This window comes from Panthera pardus, unplaced genomic scaffold, assembly GCF_024362965.1.
Source record: "Panthera pardus isolate Hobbes unplaced genomic scaffold, ASM2436296v1 HiC_scaffold_11, whole genome shotgun sequence".
Lineage (NCBI taxonomy): Eukaryota > Metazoa > Chordata > Mammalia > Carnivora > Felidae > Panthera > Panthera pardus.
This window is the reverse complement of record NW_026526666.1, coordinates 62984075-63007292: the sequence shown is the minus strand read 5'-3', so window position 1 is coordinate 63007292 and position 23218 is coordinate 62984075. Positions and strand designations below refer to the sequence as shown.

The window sequence follows — 23218 nt, the reverse complement described above, 5'->3', positions numbered from 1 at the left end:
CTCCCTGGCTGACCCCAAAACCTGTCCCACACCAGGCTAGCCCTTCTACCTCCATCTGGTTTAGACGTTCTGGGTTGCCCTAAGGGAGCTCTGGCTCTGGAATTTCAGACTGCACTCTACCCAGAGGGGTACAGGAGACTTGGGCAAAGCACTTTGGGGGTCTCTCTACTGATACAATAAAGTCAAATAAAGAACAAGAGAGACATTTCCAGAGCCCCTGTGGTTGGTGGGGAGTGGGGTGGGTCAGCTGCCCTGGGCTAGTATCTCCCTTGGCTCTGGGGGTGCCTGTCAGGGCCTATGGGAGGGCTCTGCCCTTGCACACCCTTTGGTGAAGCCAGGAGAGCCACACTGGACCCGAGAGGCCTTTTCTGGTAAGACCCCAGTCTTTAGGACTCTCACCTCTTTAAAGCACGCCACAACAGTATGCCAGACTGTTGGTCAGAGACTCTGACATGACGAGACGCCCGCTAAGCCAGGAGGAAGTCCTTAACTTACAGAATATTCTGTTCTCAGTCTGCTGACATCCATTCCCAGCTTCCAGAATCTCAATATTACCACAGGCTTAACAAACTGCTAATGGCCTTGGCCAGAAAAAAAATTAAAAAAAACAAAACACAAACAGCTCAAAGCAGTCATCAAACCCACACAATTAGAATCCTAAACACTGATTTTAAGCCCCTAAGTTGGAAAACACACACTTCTTATTAAGAGTACCTCATGCCAAGCATCACACTGAGAACCCGAGCCTCCCCATTTGAACAGTTCTGTATGGCAGATACTGGTCTCTTTCCCATTTAATGGACGCAGCGGCTAAGCCTCCAAGGACCCAGAGGGGCACGTGGGGGCATAGGAATGGAGTTTTCCTGCCTCCCACTCCATCCTCTTGTGTCCCCAGGTCCCCCAGGACGTTCTGGAAGTCCAAGGTCACTGCTTATCTACCCCCAAGAGTAACTCTCATGTGCCGCAGAAGGACCCAAAGGTTCCTGACTCCGGGGATGGAACGCTCTGCTTTCAGACCCTGCTGCCCCTCCCACCCGCCCTGCAGAGGTCAGCTGGAGACAGCCACATGGCAGGAAGGGGCCACTCTCTGGGGGCTTAAGAGGAACTGGGGAAAACACAAGCTTTGAAGGATTTCAGGAAAGAAAAAAACAAACAAACAAACAAACAAACAAACGAGAAAACCAGAGGCGCAACTGGTGTGAGCTTGTGGGGCCAAGAGAAGCCAAGGACCTCCCTAACATTTTTCAGCACCACAGAGGTTGCAGCCACCCCCGAGAAGAAAGCAGTGGGCTGGGTGTGCTGTAAATACAACTCCAGACGGAGCGGAGGACTGTGGGTGTGGGCAGGCACCTCTCACTACAAAAGCGGGGCACGTGTCTATGAGCGGGAGCACTCCTCCTCCTCCTCCTCCTCCTCCTCCTCCTCCTCCAGGGAACCGGAAACCTGGGGAGGGGCCCAGAAAATGCAAACATCTGCAGGCAGGGAGCGGGGAAGAGACAAGCGGGCTTACAGGCAGGGCAGAAAAGGGAAGCAACGCCCTACGACAAAACCGTCCCCACCTCACTAAATCAAACTCCCTTCTTATTCAGACTCCCAGCTTCTTTGAGACAGATCAGCACACTCTCTGCCACAGCTACTACAGGGGACAGAGCCACATTCAAATGGTCAGAAGAATGGGAACCAACTGTGATGAGGTTCTAGACCAGGAATGGCCTGTCAGACCTCTGCCCGATGGTCCTGGGGAACAGGGAACTGGGTCACAAGGAGAGACCACTGGGCTGTAATTGTAAAGAAGTAGACCGGGCACTTGACAGAAGCTCTTCCAGAGGTTTCTGAGGTGTCCTTTATGACAATGGAACCCCTCTGGTCAGAAGAAATCTTACCTATGAGCCTGGTCCATGAAATCAGCAGAAGCTCTGGGTTGAAGCGGGTCTTAGGGGCCCTGGCCGGCCTGGCCTCCTCTCAGCTGGGATAACATCGCTGAGAGCCATGGGTATAGATATACTCCTCCCCTCGCACTGCACCGGTCGGGAACTGAGGCCTGCCGGGGCCCACCGAGGTCAGATGATTCACCCAAGGACAAATGGTGAGTTATAGGCAGAGCTAAGACTGCCACTCGTTTGTCCCACTTCTGGGTCATAACAAACCATGACCCTGAGCTAGTTCAAGTTCACCTACCCAGGGTAGGAGGCTTTGGGATTCCCGGAGGACCCACACCGCTGCTCGGGGACCAGACCCTCCACCTTCCAAATTCCTCAACTCCCTCCCCCAAGGGAGGATCTGCCAACCAGAGGCTCCCGGCTGTCCCTCTCCCGCAGCTCCCTGGGGGCCCCTCAACTCGGCCTGCCGCCTGCCAAGGAGGGGTTGCTCCTGTCTGCGCGTGGGGCCAGCCCAGCCGTGGACAGAGAGGGCAGCTGGGAACCTGGCCACGTCCTCTCCCCTCACCCCTGTGAGCTGAGGGACATGGAAGGACTGACAGACTGTGGAAAGAGGAGAGTAGGCGGGTGCACACAGATGGCCAGGGAGATGGACAGACAGACAGGTGGTTACCTGTGGGCCGGGCCCCATGGGTCCCATGCCTCGGGGAGGGTTCATTCTCTGCATTGATCCTCCCATGTTGGGGTGCCCTGCATGAGAGAGGAGATAAACCGTGAGGTGGCAGGGGCAGACAGCACAGATTCCCCGGGCCGTGGGCCGCCCCGCCCGGCTCTCTCTACCTTGTTGTCGGGTGGGATCCATGGAATTGGGCAGCAGTGGCTGGGTCCCAGGAACTCCTCCTGGAGGCTGAAAGAGATGTGAGGCCCGTGCTGAGCGGCTGGGGGATGGAGGGAGATGTGCCAGCCTGCCCCAGTTCTCCACTGCCCGTCTGGGGCTACCCACGGCTTCCCTGACCTGCTGGCTGGGGCTGGGGGGCGAGATCTCCAGGAACAGCAGGTGGCTAGAGCTGGCGTCAGTAGAAGGTGCAGCGTGGGTGGGACAGGAACCATCACACCCTGCTGTCTCCACGTGTCTGTGTTCCTGCCGGAGCTCAGCCTCACCCTGGCCACACCACCTGCCATACACCCCTCCACGGCCACATGCCTCCCGTCCTCACCTCCCGAACCCCAGCCACCACGGTTTAAGCCAAACCCTGTCTTTCTTTCACCCCATGGAGATGTAACTCACCCACCCCCTCCCCCAAAGTGTGGGGACCAAGAGAGCCACCAGCTAAAAATCCTAACACTAAGAAGGGAGCAAAGGCAGAGGCAGCCTTTGAGATTTGGAAGGGGAAACTGAGGTCCACAGGCCCAACTGCCCCCAGTCATCAATTGGCAGAGCCAGCAGGAGCACTCAGGCTCCCAACTCCCTGTCTTTACCCAGCACGTGAAATGTCCCCTTCCGACCCCAGGGGGGCTAGAGGGGGCCTCCCAGAGAGGGGCGAGCAGGATGCTGAATGAGAGCCTGCTCCCCAAAGCCTGGTGCAAGTGGCAGGTGCCGGTGTGATTACTGTTAAGAAGGTGAGGACAGGGTGCCACGGGTTTCCCAAGCGAATGCTTGGCACGCTTGCTGTGAAAACCTGTTACAAGTGATTTACTTGGGACTGGAGTTATTTCAGCTGCAATTGGGAAGAAAATAAAAAGGGAAGCAGAGCTGGAAGGAAAAGTCTGCTTCTAGAAGCCTCTGCCTCAGGACCAAACACAGGCCCTTGCCTTTGAGAGGAAAGCCTCTGTGAACGCTGACCACCTTTTCCCATCTGCGCGTGCCAATGCTCCTCTGGGTTAGCATCTGGGATAGGGACACCTGTCCCCTCCAGCCGCAGCCCTCACCACTGCCGGGGGATGTCTGAGTGGGGAACTGGGTGCCTTTGGCCCAAGAACAAGCTCTAAACCAGTTGTGGGTGAGGTGGTGGTAAACAAAGGGGCAAGCTCTCGGTGTTTTCCCAAGCTTCAGAAAGGGTGCGTGTGTGTGCGTGTGTGTGCGTGTCTGTGTGTGTGTCTAGTGGGTGGGAGTGCTTGCAGGAGGCCATACAAACCTGGGATTGCCTGCTGTCTCCACTGCCTGGGTGTGTTCACAGCCTGTCTCTCTACCCCTGGAATTTCAGCTCTTCCGACCTCTCATTCTCTCCCAGCCCTACTTCCTTTCCCCCGGTTCCCAAGCTCTCAATCATGTGACTGGTTTTGTATCTGCCCCACTTTGGGGTTTGGGCTATTTCTAGACCCCAGTTACAGGACTCTGAGAGGACAGAGCCCTGCTTGCCTCTGAGGCTGTCTGGTTTGGGGGATCCCAGGATGCTGAGGTAGACAGGGCACCCTCCAGGTCATAGAATGCCCCCACCTAACCTTGATGGAGCAGCCATGGGGGCCGGGCAATCGCTCCCTCACCAGGTAGCCCAGTGTCAACACCAGCAATTCTCAAAGGAAGTTCCTCCTTGGGCTCCCCTGATCCTGCCGTGTCAGGACTCAGGAGCAGAGCAGGGCTGCCCAGAGGCTCGACGGGAGCCTGGGCGTCATTTCCCTCCTCCTCCTCTCACTGGGGTGGACCCTGAACTGAGGACAGGGCAGTCTAGCCTCCTCTCCAAGAGAAGGGTGATGTGCAATGACTGAAATAAAAGGGTCTCACACAAGAAGGCCGAAGCCTTCAAATGTAAGAAGGAAGAAAAGTAACAGCTCATATATGGGACTGTAAGCACATGCTGAGCACACACTCTCGGAGCCTGCTAGGGAAAGTGCCGCTCCGGGGCTGTCATCCGGGCTCCTAGAAGTAGGCCAGTGCCTCTCGTACAGCACCGCGGGGCAGGGACAGGAAGTAAGTGTCTGCCTGGGGAATACACAAATCCCAGCAGCGTGTGCACGGTCACTCAGCTGGCCTGCCCCAGTCGGCCACCGGGCCAGCAGGGACTCCTCTGGGACATGTACGGGAGGGCTGCCTGACACATCCGATCTCAGTCTTCCTAAGCCCAGCTGAACCCCAATGACCACCACCCACCCACCTGCTCTCGCTTGAAAAACACCAGTGCTCTCTCTACACAACCCCGAACCTGTAGCCAGGAAGGCAGCTAGGAGAGTGGGCTTGTAAGGACAGGTCATCAATCCTTGGCTTCTTGTCCCCTTGAGTGCCCTTCTCATTGCCCTAACATAGGAGGTCACATGTACCTGACCAAGTCCCGCTGCCTCTGCTTCCTCCACCTGCCAAAGGGGAGGGCTCACTGGGGTGGCACAGAGGCTCCTGTTAAACCTGCAGCCGCAAGCGAGGCACTCTCCATGAAACCCAGGTGCAACACCTATGATGGGCACATCCCTCCTCGGAGAGCAAACCTTTCTTGAGCCCACAGGAAACCGGAAAATCAGTGTAGATTTCCGATGGGGGGTGGCGGGAAGGTTGGGACAATTGGTTTGTAATGCGAGGTGCAGATGACGGATTTATCCTCCATTTGCTCTCTTGGGTACTTGCTCATGCTTAATTGATAAATAGAAACATACATGTTTCCTCTCGTGTCCCTTAATTGCTGGAGGAAAGTCCACAATTATGATAAGGAAGCATCTGTTCTCTCCATGGGGCAGAGGCCAGTTCTGGCCAAGGAGAGCCTCCTCTGGATGTGCTGGGGTGGGGGTGGGGGAGGCGGTACGGTGCTGCTCGGGCCCATGCACATGATGGCAGAGGAGGCCCACCTGGTGACCGGGGCAGCACTTTCACACCCCTGAAAGCTAAATGAATTGGGAGAGGTGCAGAGGAAACAGCACTGGGCTAGGAGCTGCAGACCAACTTAATCCCAGCTTACTGGAAGACTCTGGGAAGTCACTTCTTCACTCTGACCTGTTTCCTCATCTGAGGTACACCCAAGTGTCCCACCTTGCTCAAAAAGTTAGGTCTCTAATTCCTGTTTACATCTCCCCTTCATGTCAGAGAAAGAGGAAACAAAAGATTTTTGGAGGGGAAAAAAATAATTGGAAACCTGATAAGCAATTCAGCCCTAAAACTGGAGGCCCCTGATTACAAGCATCTCTCCTCAGCCTCCACCACTCAGGGGCACTCAGGGGCTTTCTTGCAGAGCCTTGAGTAACAGTAAAAATAGCGCCCCTCCAGTGGGTAACTGAACTCCCAAGTTCCAAAGGCTGTAGGGGCTGGATGTGCTGGTGCTGTGGTCAAATCTTTTGAAGGGCATTTGTAAGGTCACTCTAAGAGTCACACGTAAAAAATATTTCGGCATGAAAAGAAATCCCACTGATGTTTCTTTTAAGTTTCTTTTAAATCTGTCAATCCTCAAAGGGTATTTTATCTTTACCTCTCCAGCTCCCCTCCCGCCCCTGGATGAGCTGAACTAGGGAGGGTGGCACGGGGGCCGATTTCTCCAGACCACCTAGAACTGCCAACCCTAATGGCCCAGCATAAGGCACACAACCCCAGGCTGAGAAGCCCTCCCATAAGCAGACCACTTTTCTAATTACACGAACAAATCCTTTCTTGTTTTGAGTTGGGTCTGGGAAACAGGCAGACATTGCTTAAAACCTCACAAATGTCCTGCTCCGCTGCATCCAGGCTCCTGATCTAAGCATTCCTACGGGCCATTTCTCCCCTTAATAGCAGGATTATATTTACCAGCCTTGGCAATTCTCAAAAGCTTCCAGGAAAAAATGCACGTTGTCAATTAACTTCATTAAGGAGGAAGACCCTTTTCCAAGAAGGGGCTGGAAGGGAGGGGCAGGGGCATTACCACCTTCTCTAGAATAGCTGAAACCCTGCATTCCCAAACATGGCTGCTTCTGGGGCTGCCCCCTGAGCTCCAGAACCGGCTGCCCAAAGCCCACCAGGAGAGGCAAATGAAATGCTGGGAGTGGGGAGCTGTACCACGGACACAAAGTGGACACAGGGCCCTCTCTGGGGACCTGCTTGGAAGCTACCTCCTGCATTGAAACTTGTCCCTCCATCTCCCGACCCTTCCCCCAAATTCTGATTTGGGTCAAAGTCCAACTGAGGTCAAGGGTGGCTGAGTGAGGGGAGAGAGAACATGAAAAGATACAGTACCTGGTTTCCCATTCTGATCGGGGGCCTGGGGCCGCCTGCGTATCGCGGTGACATAAAAGGCTGCAATTACAGGGAATTAGTTCAATGACAGCCTGCGCTACCGCACAGGGCCAAACACAAATGCGCTCCACTCCACAAAGTCCAGTTTTGTTACAACTAGTGATCTTTTAAACTCTCTTTCTCCCCGGTGGCCTCTTCCCTCTGGGCAAAACTTCCTTTGGGCAGAGGGAACAAACGACGTGCATGGCATAGGTGCCTCCTGACTCCACATCCGCTCACGGAGATCTACTCTGGGTGGCAGGATAGTGTGGCTGGGGCTTTGCACAGGACGCGGAAGAGCAGGTACATCAGTGCAGGGCAAAGGAGGAAACCGTGGCTCTCGGTAAGGGCAAATGAAATCAGAAAGGGACTTCTATGTAAAATTCCCAGGGTGTGCAAAGCTGGACACACACACGCGCACACACACACACACAGAAACCACTGACAAAGGGGGTGGGGAAGGGGAGCGAGGATTTAAGGCAGGGGAACACAATGAGAACGGTCAGGGGACAGCGGGCTCCCTAACTTGTGCAGGGCAATGGGCAGGAAAGCTTTCTCAGCAGCAAGAGTGCACACAGAAAAGGCTAGGGATGCAGCTTCGGTTACAAACAAATGGTTAACCAAACTCAAAAACCAAATCAAAAGTGAGAGAGGAAAAAACAAAAACGCAAAGGCCGCTGACAAGGTCACAGAAATAGATTTTCTTTTGGTTTCATATCCAAGCTGGGTGTGATGTCCAAGGAACGGAGACTATCTTTTGGGGGGGGGGGGAATTTTTATTTTTTTATTATTATTGTTTTTAAAATTTCATTCGTCAGTCAAGACTCGAAAGCAATGGCTAGAGCACATTTTGATTTTTGTTTTTCCTCTGCTGGCTCTGTCCTCCTTGTGCCCCGCGCCCCCCGGCGGGCGGGCGAGCCACAGCGCTTTTACCTGACTGTGGGGTCCCATCATGCTGCTGGGATTGTGAGGTGGAGGCTGTGCGTGCGGCGAGGGCTGTGACCCCGGAGGACCCTGTGAGGCCAGACAGCAGAGGCAGGTTATAGATCACAGCACATGGAGAAGCGCAGAAGCTTAAAAGAACAAAAATTAAACCAAAACGAAGGGCAGGCGGCGGGCGTGCGGGCGGCGGGCTCTGGTTGGCGGGGAGGTGCGAGCGGCTGCTTAGGTCGCAGGCCCCACGGTGTATGCGGCGAGCGGGAGGGAGAGAAGCCGATGAACACACTCACGGGGCGGGGGGAGGGGGGGTGTTCCAGGGGTGGAAGATAAAACTCAGCTCCTTTGTCAAAGCACACAGGAGCAGGGGCCCGGGCGCAGGCTACGGATGGAGCGGAGTTTGCCATGTTAAATACGCTGGTTGTGACGGGCTCAGAGAGCGCAGTGATGCACAGCGGGCTGACCCCTCTGCAAAGCGTGCAAGGGAGTGGGGACGAACCGGTGAGGCCCTGCCCTGGGGGAGCTCCCGGTCTGGGGGGGGAGGGGGGCACAGAGACAGGGTGCAGGTTCCTAGGCCAGTCTACAGAGGGAAGGGGGCCTGATGGATGCACGAGAATAGATAGAGGAGTCAGAGCCCGAACAGACGAGGGAACGACAGGACGGACCAGGGCACTGTTAATTCACCTTCACTTGGAAATGGCCCCATGAGGTCGGGGTTTTCATTCTTCTTTTTACCAACGAGAAAACTGGGTCTCAAGGGGCGAAGGGATTTGGCCACAGCCACACAACTGGTAGGTAGCAGAGCCAGGATGTGAAGCCTGATGGGCCCAAGGCTCACCCTGACCACTGCAGCCCTGAGCTGAAGCAGACATGGGCAGAGGAGCAGCGGGATGGGGCTGGAGGCCCCTGATGGGTGGAGGGGCTGGGCTTTCCAGTCTAGAGGGCAGTGAGCCACCTATGGTTCCGAGCTGACCCTGGAAGCCTTGGGCTCTGCTGACCTCGACTCCCCCCAGAAGAGATGAGGAGATGAGTTCACTTAAACCACGGGGTTGGTCAAACTGTGGGCTGCAACCCATTAGTGAGTGAGTGGTGAAACCAATTTAGTGGGTTACAACCATTGTTTCCTAAATATCTGGAACAGAATAAAATAATAGAAAATATCGAACAACTCTGTGTATACGAAGTCAAGTATTTTCCACGAACTGCTTTTTACGTTTATACACACGTGTGTGTATAAATGTCCAATGTATCTCCTCCTGTGGGTCCACCACAAAGCACAAAAAACTCATCTTGGAGGCTCCTTCCTGCCTACTCAGAACATTCAGAGCTGCACTCTGGTGCTGGTGATGAGAAGCATACCCTACTTGTCTCTTCTCCACCCAATACTCTCGGAATATTTTGAGAAAAATTCAACACCGGCAGGGGGAATGGGGGGGGGGATTTACATTAAAGAAGGAGAGGGAGAGAGAATCTCTGAGATGCAGGTAGGATTTTCTTCAACAGTCTCTTCCTTCAAAACCAGGCTGCCCAGCCTCCCACCCACTCAGGAAACCAGGCTGGGGCTGGGGAGGGGTGGAGGGGCTGGTACCAGCCAGCAGGGCCAGGGGACGCAGAGAAGAGGTGTGCAGAAAAAGACTGCAGGAGGCATACAGGAACCCGGGGGCGCCACCGAGGACAGGCCTGGAGTTTCCTGGCCAAGCGAGGGGCTGCTCACTTCCGGAGAGCTCCGCGGAGCAGATGTTCCCCTACCTGCCACGCTACTAATTTCAACAAGTGTGTGTCTTTCTAGCGGCTGCCAGCAACGGCATGGTTTGTTACCATGAGCAATTTTCTTAATTAACAGACATTAATTAGCCATTTAGCAATTTTGCAAGCATTTGTTTAGCGGCTTTCCTAAACATGAATACCACTGTGATAATGGCACTGATTAGAGGGTCCCCTAATTAACAGTACAGGGAAGGAAAATTGAAATCACATAAATTAAAAAGGGAGGGGAAGTTAATGAAGGCGGGACATATTTGCACCTGCAAGTCTTTTGTACCATGAAACTTGGGTGCAATGTAAACAAAATAAGATAATTCAAAGCCAACCCCCCAAAAAAAGAAAAATAAAAAGAACGGAAGAGAAGGGTTCAAGGGTGAGGTCCAGTTGCCAAGAGGGGGCAAAAGGCCTTCTGTCAGTTCCCAGCTCTTGGCAGGAAGGGAGCGCCTCCTCCCTCCAACCCTCATGGCCCTCACGGGTAACATACAGTCCTTCAGAGAGAGCAGTGTGTCTCTGGGCAGGTCCCCCACACCTGTGCCCCCGTTAGCCAGGGGAGGCAAGCAGGCTGACTTGATGACAGGTTGCCGAAAATGTATGTAAAGCACCGAAGAGTGTGTGATACCCACAGGGGGCCTCAATCGATGGCAGTCCTTGCTGAGGGCCAATTCTTGAAACTGGGTCTCGGAGGGCCATTCTAAGCCATCTCTTGGCCATGGATTATGGCTGCTCGGGCCCCCGGAGGTTCACAGGGCAGGCTGGTATGTGTGCTTCACCTCCCTACCTCCCTCAGAAGCTTCTGGATGGACTCTGGTGACTGGTCCCTGAATGAGCGGATGTGGCATAGGTTTGCCTCAAAGCAGGTGCCTCAAGACAAACAGCCAGTGAGTATCAAGAGCCGGGAATGTGGCTGGTCAGTGAGGCCCCAGCAACTTCTCTGGCCAGCAGGGAGAGGCGGGGAGTAGTAGGCTGTTAAGCTAGGGAGGGAGCAGCATCTCAGAAGTCTCCCCTGTGACCTGGAGCCAGGCTCTGGAATACTGAGGACAAGAGAACCCTCACCCAGGCCAGCCAGTTACCCAAACAGAAAACCCCACCATGATCTCAAGACGGACACAGATGCTCAGCGTTCACGTCCCCAGGGCACGGAGCTCCTCTCCCACCCCAGGGGGGGTGTTGACCAGGCTCTGCTGGTGTATTTCCCAGCACTGCATGGCCCCCAGCACTACTGGGAGCTCTACGAGCCAGAAAGCTTTTCTTCCATGGAGCCAGAAGTCTACCAATTCCCAGTGGTCTGCTATGTCTACCCAAAGCTCCATCCTCCGTGTCTCTGCTACCTCCACTCGGCCTGCAGCTGTCTGCCACTACATCTGCGTCTGGACTCTGTCCTCAAGACGGCATGTAACAGCACAGGGAGGGACCCCGCACACTTGGCACGTTCTTAGGAGCAGAGAACAGGTCCTGCGTTTGAAATGTTTGCTTCTGTTAAGAGGATGCCAGATGTGTTCCCATCTCCACAAGGAGGTACGGAATTTGCTGCCTTATGGTTTAGTGGGCCAATAAAAGGTGTTTCTCTCGCATCCTGCATGCTCAAAAAGAGACCAACAGATAGGTATAGAGAAAATGGACTTTATGGTCTTTTCAACTCATTACTCACTTGGTCAAAAGGCTACAGAGAAGGCAGACCACAAAAAGGATCTTGATCTTTGTTGAGATGTTGGCTTTTCTCTTGCCCAAATTCTGAACAGATCTGGCAGGCAGGTGGAAAGGATCAAGGTGGGAGGGAGTCCTAACGCTGATAATACTGATGAGTTTTCCCACATAGGACGGCTCCAGGGGCCTTCCTGGCCTCTACTTGCTGAAAGCTTTAGAAGAACCGAAAACAGGGGTGTCTGGAAGCCTGTTTAGCCAGAAAGAGCCTCCGAGTGCAGCTCTACTTAGGCCTTGGAGGCTTTCTGTCTCGGGAAGTGCCTAACCCCCTTGCCCAGCATGCCACAGAGCTGGTGGGTAGAAGCAGACATCTGAGGTGCACAAAGTACTGGGCTAAACTGGAGTTGGCGGGGGGGTCCCACTGGAAACTTGGCGAGAACTACACCTGCTGGCAGTCACTTGTTTGTTGGGTGGCCCTGACAGATCAACACTTCTTCCAACGTCCTACATTTACAGGGGAGAAAAGAGAGGTCCAGCACAGACGCAGAACCTGCCCAAGACCACGCTGGTGGCTAAACCACATCTCCTAACCCCAGCCCAGGGCTCTCTACACGTGATCATGTTCCTGTCCACTGGAGGTAAACAAACAGGGTTTGAAAGAACCCGGTTCAAATCATGACTCTGCCACTGACTGCACTTCTCTCATTGGTGAAACGGGAATAATCGAAGCCACACAAGGCCGCGTGGGGGAGCTGGCCTTCACCTGTATTAGCTCAGGTAACCCTGGACCCCTCACAGGAAAGGCCATCAGTGGCTCCACTTACACCTCAAAAGGGTGAAGCCACTTGCAAAGCTGTTCAGTGGTGGAACCAGCAGCAGAGTCTGATTCCAGAGCTCCAGGGGGTCTGAGCTTGGCCACCATTCTAAGGAGCCCGGAAGTGGTGCCTCCGTGTCACCCGTGGAGCACAAAGACAGGGGAAGAACAAATCCTCGAGGCTGAAGGATGTGTGGGCGCATGCAGTCACGTTCACCCACACACACGTATTCTGGATGCTGACCTCAGGCGTCCGGCCAGCCCCATTTCCTGGGGGTGGGTCACGGAGATGCATCAGACTCATCTGGCCCTGGAAGCTCCCACGCTAGTTGGCAAGAAGTTATGAGGACATAGTGACAAATGGGCTCGAGTGTCAGTTAAAATGCCTTGGGCTCCAAGAGAAGGGGGCAAGTAAACTGAGGCCCAGAGTGGCCGTAGAATGTGGGCCAACAGGCAGCTGGTATGAGAACTGGGGCCCCCTGACTGGTCAGAGCTCTTTCCACTGCAGTGCTCTGCCCCTACCATGGGGGGACAGCAAGGAGGTCTGCACCTGGGAGAGACCTCAACTTGGGAAACCCTGCAACTGAATCTGGGAAAAGGAAGCGGCAAAAGTACCCACTTCCTTCCTGGGCCTTCATCCTGCCTCAGACCCTATTAATGGACTTGCCACTGTGTCTCAGATGTTCCCGGGATCTGTGACCGGAGATACAGAACTCTTGCACTTCCTTTTCATTCTTCCTGCAATGCCAGCGTTGGGTGGTGGTACGCACAGCAGCCTCTAAGAGCCACTGCGGGGATGGCGTGGGGAGGCTCTGCCGCAGGTGTGATCGAAGCAAACGCTGGGTCATTTCACTTAAACTCTGGATGCCTCCAGTTCCGTGGAAGAGCCTTTGCCATCACGGACGTCGTGGGGAGCAGAACATTCCCACAGCACAGCCGACCCAAGGTCTCTACAGAAAGGCATTTCAGAAGCATCAGCAGGAGCCACCTATGCCTCCCGGTCACTTCCGGGTGGAGCCCCTGGACTTCACCTGAAGTCATCCATGAGAGATCGAAGGGCTTGTTGCACGATGGAGGAAAGCTTCAGGTTGCATGGACCTGGCATCTGATCCCAGCCCCTGCAGGGCATGCTGTGAGTCCAGTTTCCTCATGAGGACGACAAGGGGAATTGCAGTGGGGTGGTGCAGCGGACAGCGTCAGGCATGCACAAGGTCCTCAGTCTTCCGTGGTCCTGCGCCACATGCTCCAGTGGCCACTCGCTGCCCGCGTCCGGGGAAAGTGCGAGCTAGACCCTCTCTGCCGGGAGCACCCTCCTCAGCCCTGTCAAGGTGCACCCCCGAAACACGGCTCCATCCTCTTCAGACCCTGTCTTTTCTGCAGACGTCGAGTAGGCTGCTCAATCCACCCCACGTGGACATCCTGGGCAAGGCCCAAACGAGGCAGCGAGGCTGGGCCAGCAGGCGGACCCCACAGCCACAGTCAGCCAGCCCCCGGGGGTGGGGGGGCGGGGGGTATAACTAACACCTTTGAGTTCAAGGAACCAGGAGGAAAAGTTAGTACCAAGAGGGTGACCAAGTTGGCCCTCTGAGCTAAAGACTCTTGCAGGTTAGAGAGGATAGCTCTTTAAAATTAAAAGGCAAATAAGCAAACAAACACTGCACTGATGTCTTTAAAGGAAAAAAGTAATAAAAACCATGTGCTAACTTTAATGTTTCCAAAACTCACCGCTCCTTCACCCAGTGCCACCTCACACTCTGCAAAGCTGCCTTTCCCTGTCTAGCAATCATGGACCTGCTGAGAAACAGAGCTGAGACTTAGCCCCAGGCTTTCTGGGTGCAGAGGGGAGCCTGGGAGAGAGCGCGAATGAAGCCGGGCTGTGGCCAGTGGCCAGAGTGTCGGCCCCCAGAGCCCAGGGCACTCGGGCTGGAGCCGTGCCTCGTATCCCTGAGCCCTGGGCTGCTCATCTGTAAGGGGGAGGGTTTCAGGTAACACGTTCCTCATACCGAAGCCATACAAGTACCCTGCAAGCTGCAGAATAATGCTACGTGGTTACCACTGGCTAAATTTGTTTTCTGTCTCAACAGAAGGCCTTTGGGGAAGGGGACTTGACGTTTTAGGTGTCTCAGAGACAAAACACTGCACGCCTTCCCTGACTCATGGGGCCACTGGCCCCTGGGTTGGCAAGGCTGAGGGGATGGGTTTCATCTACTGGCAGCAGAGACAGACGACTGGCATTACTAGGGGCCTGTGTAATCTGCCTGTTGGGTGTGTCACTTTAATTGAGTGAATATAAAATTACATTAATTATACACATGGTAAAAGGCATGCGGCAGACAATCCAATTTGCTCCTTGGACACAAATGCTGACGGAAAACGCCGTTAGCCCATTCTGGGGAGAGGGCCAAGGTGTGCCCGAGTGCCACTGACACCCGACATCCGTCAAGGCGGTCTGCCTGGTCCCTGGAGCGCGAAGCTGACCACCTGGCTAGGTGAAGGAGGGAGAGCTTTAACCACCCCCCGCTTTTAACACGTGCCTCATTGGAGGAAAAGTTATTTCTTTATCTTGACCCATGGGAACAAAGTTGGCAATGGCTCACACAGTGGCTTTCCTATCCTTGCTTCTATCTGTCCTCTCCAGGGCTTCTCTATGTGTGTGTATGTGGGAGGTATAGGCCAGAGTTGGAGCTGAAATGACCAACTCTCCGAGGGCGGAGGAAGCCTGGGCCATCCGTACACCCACCCAACACGAGCCTGGGACGCAAGCCTGGGACACACACAGCAGGTCCTCCGGGGGCTGAGCTGGGCCATACCCAATGGCATGACCCCAGGAGAGCTCCAAGTCAGGGGCTGCTGGCCACGGCCACCTAGGAGATGAGCCTGCAACAGTCGTGACTCTCCATGGGCACCGGACAAGGAGAATGGGTTTTGCCAGAGAGGTCGAGTGACAACAGCCCATCTTCCCAGGATGGTGGGGAAGTTACCAGTCAGAAGGAGCAAGAGAGTACACAGCGTTTCCCCCTTGGGGTCACCTCTGCATACCATCAGCAATCTACATGGCCACCAAGGTCCATTCTGTGCAGAGATCAGCGGAAGACTCATTGATTTCTGTCTGAGCAAAGGCCCCAGCTGACCTCCCCTTCTCCCCCCTCTTTCTAAGGAACCGAGACAGTGCCGGGCAGACAGCAAGGGCGAGAGGTCCGCACACTTGTGAATCTGGTACCAAGACGCTCACAGGAGGTGCTCAGCGTATGTTCTTCTCAAGAGGCATGAGGCACACACGCTTGCCTCACAGAGACAGAGACGCAGAATCAGCAGGCGACGGTTTTCAAAACAAAAGGAGGAAACGTGGCAAATAAAGTAGAGGCGGCGTCCACGACCTAACGCAGAGTTCCGGCACATACTGCCCCCAGGCTCTTCCCCCCCCCCCCGCCCCCCCCCCGCCCTATGTATAGACAGGAAGACTGAGCCCCATCTCACTGGTCCCAGGTCCAGGCTGGGTGCCCTGCACCACGCTGCATGCCCAAAGCGGAGGCTGGAGTGCCAGGACCCCAAGAGCACGGCCACCATGTTGAGCTAGAGTAGGCGCTGGCAAACTATGGCTCGGGGCCAAATAGGGCCTGCTGCCTGTTTGTGTAAATAAAGTTTTATCGGAACACAGCCATGCTCACTTGTCTACTGTCCAGAGCTGCTGTCATGCTTCGATGGCAGAGTTGTGACAGAGACCAGATGGCCCACAGAGCCTAAAAGACGTACTGTCTGGTCCTTCAGAGAAAATGCTTGCTGACCCCTGCGACAGGTAATGGTTTTCAAGGCTGAAGAGGGAAAAAACTGGGGTCTTTTTGAAATTCTCAAGGTGAAATAAAATAGTACTGTATCTACTTTCTAATTTTTTAACCTTATATTTCTCTAATAGAATAAGTGAAGCAAAAATCAACCCCATTTACAGTAAGGAAAGTGAAGTCCAAGGACATTACAGTATTATTTATCACAGCCACAGTTTTTCCCACTGAGGATGAACAGAATGAGCACTAGACCACGGGTCAGTGAACCCGAGTTCTGGTTCTCCCATCAAAACGCCACGTGGCCCATCTCTGAGCCCTGGTTTTCTTGATCTTTCATCATTATAACACAATTAACCAGCATTCACATCCAGCTGGCTGGTCCTAGAGTACCTCCTTGCTGATCATCTCCCCAGTTTCCTTCTCGCCACAATGCTGGGGAACAAATTCATCCCTCGAATGCCAGCACAGACCATCCTGGGGGCTCCATTCCAGCCCTGACTTCTTTCAGCAGGTCCAAGTTCTCTAGGGTCATCTCGAGGAAGGGCTCTACCTTGAATGGCTATGGTTGGGATGGGGTAGGTTTAAGAGAGGTGACTTTGCCTCCGGCTGCTAAACCTTTGGGGTCTCCCTGCTAGAGATTCTTTGTACGTGCCTGTGTCCATATAACCAGGCACCCTGTATAGGGACACAGGGAAAAGCAATGATACCCAGAACATATGTGCAAAACCCAGTCCACCTTGGCAATGATCCAGCCACTGGGTCCCAGTACCCTGGGCCAAGGAGGTACTAAGCACCAGAGACGCTTGAATAGTACTTCAGGCCTCCCCAAAAGAGTCCCAGGCTGTTGGAGAGACCAGAGTTTATCTATTACCACAGCAGCACCCCAACAGAGACAAGGTATCAGGCATGCTAGAGAGCAAGAGGGCAGCAATTACAGAATAATCACATTTAGGCAAGACCTGGAAAGATGATCAGGTGTCCTCTGGCAGAAAAGGCACAGAGGGGCTTCTGGGCTGAGAGACTGGCACCTGTGCTCTACAGGTCATGTGGGCATGGTGCTAGAGGGCCTTATGCACAAGACGGGGAGACCTAGGGCTGGGCGCTCCAGGCTGAGAAGTGGGGTCATTAACCTTTAGCAACTCTTGCCTAAGTGTTGGAAATTATACACCCTTTCCTTTCCTTTCCAGAGATGTTTCTATGGTGTCTCTCAAGTTAGAAATGAAGACTTCTCGGGACACCAAGTCCATAACTGTCTGGGGTGCTGATTCCCATCTCTCTCTGACCACACATGGAATATGCACCTGCTCTCCCACTAAGCCATACTCCAGTCCTGAACAGCTAGCCCTCTTTAATGCTGGCAAAGGAGCTGGGGCCCAGGGGAAGGCTTCCAATACCCAGTCCCAGCCATGTGGGTTTCTGGTCAGGATCCAGATAGCAAACCTCTCCCTCCCTGACATGTACTCACTGCCGTAGAGACCGACTCTCTGCGTAAATGGGTAAGAGACTGACTCAGGATCCAGAACCACACCAATCCCTAGGAACACCTATCTTGCCAAGAGAACAAAATCCACCCCCCCCCCCCCATCAAAAGACTGCGTTTTGCTCTGAGAATGGATAGTGCTGCAGAGACACATCCTACTCCTGCCCGCCAGCCTCCACACCGCCTCTCACCAGCGCTCAGGCTCCGCTGTTAATCACAACGGCACACTGAAGGCGAGGTGCATATTAAAAAGGCACTGCCTCATTCACCCGGAGAATTCCTGCTCTACTTTAAGCTCTCCAGACACATGCACGGATACAGCCTTCCTCTCCTACCCCTTCACGCCCTGACAGACAATCCAAAAAGTAAAGATTTCATCACATCCAACTAGGAAGAGGAGACACAGGGCTCTGGAAGGCACAAATCCAGAATGCCAGAATTCAACCCCTATTGTCCACTGACCACAAGAGGAAAAAGAAGTTGGCCAAGGTTCTCCCTTTGGTTTGCAGCTCCCTGGATGACTGGGAGGGAAGGGAACAGCTTGGGGAATGGCCCAAGATTTCATCTTCCTTCCTCAGCCAAGGAGAAGCAACAGATGGGGCAAGGGAAAGAACCAGGACTCTGGGGAGAAATGGGTTTCGGAAGCCTGCCCACGGTCACCCGGGCAGTGGGTTATGCAACTGGCTCACCTCAGCAAAAGCACAGGGGCAGCTGGGGAGGGAGGGGGCTAAGCGCTGTCAGAAGAACCCCAGATTCATGGGCCAGGAGCACCGTCTGCAGTCTCCCCCACCCCACTACTTGCTTAACCTCACCTGTAAAATGGGACACCCCACCTCCTCCCAGAGAGCTGCAGGACTGAGATACTGAGAGTCAAGTACTTAGTCTGGTGCCAGGAACCGGCCCTCACCAAAGGGAGGCTGCTGGTAACAAAAAGCTGTCAGGATCTTCCCCACCTCCAGGAATACTTCAAGAGCTCCCCTCTTTCTTTGACTAAGCTTTCCTATTACCCCAAACCCAGGGAGCGGCCTCCTTGTGTTCTAACAGTTTCAGGCTAGAGGCATGACCCTCATGCACTCTGCCTGATGTTGAGAGCTCTTCAGCATACTCTGCAGAAGTCGTGTGGCCCTTGAAGTGGTCCCTTATTTCTTCTGCTTCCCACCACACCTCCCACGTCCGCCCTTTCTAACATCGGTGCGTATCACAGATGGGCAGATGGAGACCGAGAAAGGTAAAGCCACTGCCCCAGAACAAACTGCAAGTCTCCAAACACTTAGCGCCTTTTCCACAACTTCAGAGTAAGTTTCCTGGGACCAGATGCTATAATTATTCTGAGGAAGAGGCACTTAACCAGATCCACATTTTCGGCATATCTTTTTTGACCTTGGGACAAGGACAGGGCAAGACTCTGTCAAAGTCTTCGTGAATGAAATGACCCCAAACTGAAGAGCCTTCATGCAACAAGGGGAGGGGAGGATTCTGCAGTCTGTAGAAGAGACCACAGAGACATGCTGGAGGGACAAAGTCGTGTGTGAGAGCAATTGCTCTGGCCCTTGCCCTGGGGATCAACAGCTGGTCTAATAATGGTGTGAAGGTAGCAGGGGTCAGATCACAAAGACCTGTGAATGTCATACCCAGAACCTGGACTTGATTTCCTCAATGTAAGGACACCATAGACAGGAAGTGCACTTGCTGAAGGAGAGCCGCCCACTGGCCTGCAGTTAGCCCAGGCTGGGGTTGGCCCCACACTATGAACATCTGCAGTCAGGTTCTGCAGGGCCAGGCAGAAACCTGTCACTCAATGTGTACTGAAGGAACAGATGATTGAATGCCAGCCCCTAGGAAGGAGGCCTTGTGCGGATTTCTGATCTGCCTTTCATTCCGGCCACATTTCCAAAGGCATAGCTGGTAAAGCGGGTGGAAGCTGTTCCTGTTTTATCAGCGGGGAGCTGAAACTCAAATTTACCCAGGTGAGGTCCACTAGTAACAGAACTCAGGATAACCGGCAAAGACCCAGCCTCCCGGGCGGGAGAGCTGACATTAACTCACAGTAAAAGGAGTTCATATTGCTGAGCCTGGCAGGAACAGAATCAGAAGCTCCTGAACATACAACCTGCTTCCTTGCCTCTACCTCCCCTGTAAACTCCCAGCGGGTAGACCAGGGAACAAGGAGTTAGGCCAGGTGGGCAGAACTAAGTAAGGTAGCACATTAAAGGGCCAAGCAGGGCCTGGTGCTTAGTAGGTAACAGGTACATCAGTCTAACTGAAGGGTTAAGTACTAAAAAGCCAATCAATCTCTCGAAAACACCCAGAGCCTCTCCCACACATCATTGCCCCCAAGGCTGTGCTGAGCCCCTAACACTCCCTTCTTGGAAGAACACTCACAGTGGCCCTAGCCCTACCCTGACCCTTACCTCTGAGAAAAGAACAGCCCCAGGACAGACCTACACATATCCACAAGGAAGATTCCCGAGTATTTACGCACACCAGGCACCAGGCAGGGCTCCACAGGTTCATTTCACACCATCCTCACAAGTGGTCGAGAGTCTGGGGCTATCTTCACCCCCAACTGGCAGACGAAGCAATGAGGTTCAGACAGGTTAGCGGACTTTCTCAAGGCAACCCAGGCTGTGTGACCTCAGGGCCTCCAGGAAGGATGGAACACCTTCAGAGAGGGTGAGGGAGGGATGACAGATGAGCTTCCAGGGGCCCAGGTGCTAGGCTTCTGACTACTGGTCAAGCCAGATCCTAAAGCCAATGGGCAATGTTTCAATGGCAGTGAGAAACCATCACTGAACACGGACACATTTCTCCGTATAGCCAATCCTTACCAGAGCTCCAAAGACGAGGCCTTGTGATTTGCTGAATGACTGCTCCTCAGCACAGCTGAGGACACCAGTGCCCGGAGAGGTCAGGTAAGCTCCCCAGAAGACATGGTCAGGAAGTGACAGGGGGCTGTCTTGTTCCAAAGCCCCTGGTCACAGCCACTGCACCCTGTGATGCTGACACTTCATGGAAAAGCTGCGGCTTCCTAACCATACTCTTACCAAGTGTGACGCCACCATTTTGGTATTAGCAAGAGATAGGGGGCTTGCTGAATGACAGGTGGGCCTGGCCTAGGGGTTTTGTTTATCCCAAGGCCTTCTTCATCTGGGGGCGGCACTTGTCTGCGAGAGGTCGGCTGCGGAGTTCATTTACGCAGAAAACAGGACATGAACTCAAAACCCACACTGTGGATCTCCTGCTATATCCCGGCTCTTGGATCACTCACGGAGATGCGAGAAAGTCCTCAGACTCCAGTCCAGCCCGCTGGCCCAGCCCAGACTCCCCATAGGGCAGTTTCCTTTCAGAGTGGTATGATCTCATTCAGGGGGGTCTATCCTGAGCCACATAATGCCAAGGCGTGTTATTATAGGATTCCACTGGAATTCTCTTCCTCCAACCTTTTCTGCTACAAGGGCTGAGGAATTTGACCTTTTTTTTTTTTTTTTTTTTTAAAGGGAAAAAAACCTCAGCACGATTTGCACAGGAGGAAGGTGGAAGCAGAAACACGGGAGGGTCTACCCCCTCAGCCAACTATGAAGAAACAAAACAAAAACACAGGGGGCTCCTCCACCCCCATGACAGGCGGGAGGATCTTGGCAGGGGTGACAGGGGGAGGGAGGGAACAGATGCGACCCTGGTGCTGGGACAGGGGACAACATGGCACGGCAGCTCTCAAACCCGGGAGGGAGAAATCCAGTTCTAAGAGAAACCCAAAGTAAAAACCCAGGCAGAAAGGCGAAAAAGGATAAACCAGCCCAAGCTTTTTAATACACGAGAGGTGAAGGAGGCTACTGGAACACCAATCCTTGAGGATGGGATCCACAAAAGTCAGAGATGCAGGTAGGCTTACAACTCAGGAGAGGCACAGAGGGAGGGGACACGCTGGGGTCTCCTGGGGGGAGCGTAAGGAGCAGCAGCAAGAACTAGCCCGGGTCTCCTAGGTCCAAGGGTCCTTCTGGAAGACGCTCCCCCTCCTCTCCCCAGAAAGGGAGCAGAGACCTGGGGCTGGGGGTGGTCCCTGGTGGGGAGGCAGAGGCGGCCAGCAGCTGAGCTCCCCGGCGGCGTGGGGCCGGCTCCGCGTTAGGGGGCGGTCGAGGCCTGCGGAGCGGCTGGGTGCTTTGTTACTGAGCAAATCTCCCAGGCACTGACTGCTGATGCATAGCTAACAGGGCGGCAGACATTGATTTATGTTCAACTTTCCATTTCATCAGCGAGAGTTACGGCGCGACATGCGGAGTTCACGTTTTTTGGAGGGGAGGAGAGGCGGCTCGAGTGTGCAGACACAAACATGCCCGCCCGCGTGCACAGAGGCACACGCACCAGTCAAGGCCGCAACTTTGTTTTCCCTTTCCGAAGGGAGGGCGAGGGGGCCGGCAGCCTGGCACGTCAGGAGTAACCTTTTGTCCGCGGTTGCTAGGAGCCCCGGCGCGGTCATCTGCCGCCGGGCAGACGTTAGGCACCAAGCTGGCTGCCGGGCGGGGCGGGAGCACAGCCTGACCTTTGTGGAGGTGGTGTTGGCAAGAAAAGGTTTTTTTCCTCCTCTCCTGCCCTGGCCTTTCCACCCAGGCCAGGCAATTATGCAGGGAGGCCTGTGTGTGGGTCCACAGCGGGGAGAGGGGGACAGCCCAGGTGACAGAGTTTCTGAGCAGCCAGGGGTTTATGAAGTCCTCTAAAGCACGTAAGGCCCAGAGAGGGGAGGATGGTTCCCCAAGGACACACAGCCGTTTGGCAACACGGTCGGACTCAAATCAGGGCGTCCAACAGCCAGGGCAGGGGTCTTCAGGCTTAAAGCTAGCTTCTAGCTTCTTCACAGGAGTCAGAGGAGTGGTGCTCTTGCTGCATAGCGCACCAAGTTGGCTTGGAACAGGTGGGGCTGGGGTGGGAGCAGCTCAGGGCCCAGCAGTTGGGGTGCCCCGCCTCCTCTCTAATCCTTCTCAGCGGGAGTGACCCTGCCTTCTGTCAGTCTGGAGGCAGACAACAGGGTGAGGGGCGGGGCGGAGGGGGTGCTTCTGTCCCCTGCAGGAACTGGTGCACTCACCCCTGACACAGCATCTCTGTCCTCCTCTCCCACAGACCAGCACATCTATCAGACCCCCTCTGGCCCACAGCAATGCAGACGTGGCAAGGGCCGAGGCCAGAGAATGGGGTCCAGAAAGGGAGGGGATTTGCTCCCCAGTGGACTAAGTGCTCATTCAAAACTCTAGAGCCTACCACCTGGTCCAGGCCTGTCTTCCCTGAGCAACTCTGGCCAACGTGAGCCTTGGTTTCTTCATCCAGAGTGGGAATGCTGTTAACTGTCAGGCCTACCTCAAAGGGTCAAATGGAATCACATAAGGGGACCACTTTTCTCATCTAGAGAGCCTTCTACTGACAACTACAAGAGGGGGTCAAGATAGTTCCATTTTAGGACCTGAAAACACTGGCTGGGAGCCTCAAGGGGCAAAGGGGCAGCCACAGGACCATGTGTGGGGCCCCTGCCTTCTAAAGTGAAGGGTCTGATAGGAGGCGGCTGACAGCCTCTCGCTACCTCAGGCCAAGGTAGGCCAGGACCCGCGGCATCCTCCCAGCTCTGCTTCCTCCCCACGCCCATATCCAAGGGGCTGTTGGTTCAGGCCAAGGAGGTGCTCACCACTGCACTCAGTCACCACTCCAGCCCAGGCCCTGGCCAACCCCCAGAGGACCACTGCCTGGACTCCACACTTCCACAATGGCCAGCTT

The 23218-nt window shown here is 54.4% G+C and overlaps 1 protein-coding gene across 10 annotated transcripts in view; it reads right to left on the bottom strand.

Annotated features, from left to right (window-relative positions):
- Window positions 1-23218, bottom strand: part of SSBP3 (single stranded DNA binding protein 3) — a 163299-nt gene that overhangs the window by 16232 nt on the left and 123849 nt on the right. For 5 of the 10 annotated variants that reach the window (XM_019449185.2, XM_019449186.2, XM_019449189.2 and 2 more), the window contains 4 exons: window positions 7975-8055; window positions 7003-7062; window positions 2718-2784; window positions 2551-2627 (listed from right to left, as the gene is read on the bottom strand). In XM_019449185.2, the coding sequence (XP_019304730.1) occupies window positions 2551-2627; window positions 2718-2784; window positions 7003-7062; window positions 7975-8055 (285 nt within the window). The remainder of the gene's footprint in view (window positions 1-2550; window positions 2628-2717; window positions 2785-7002; window positions 7063-7974; window positions 8056-23218) is intronic. The other 5 variants (XM_019449187.2, XM_019449188.2, XM_053895018.1 and 2 more) reach the window with 1 other exon arrangement.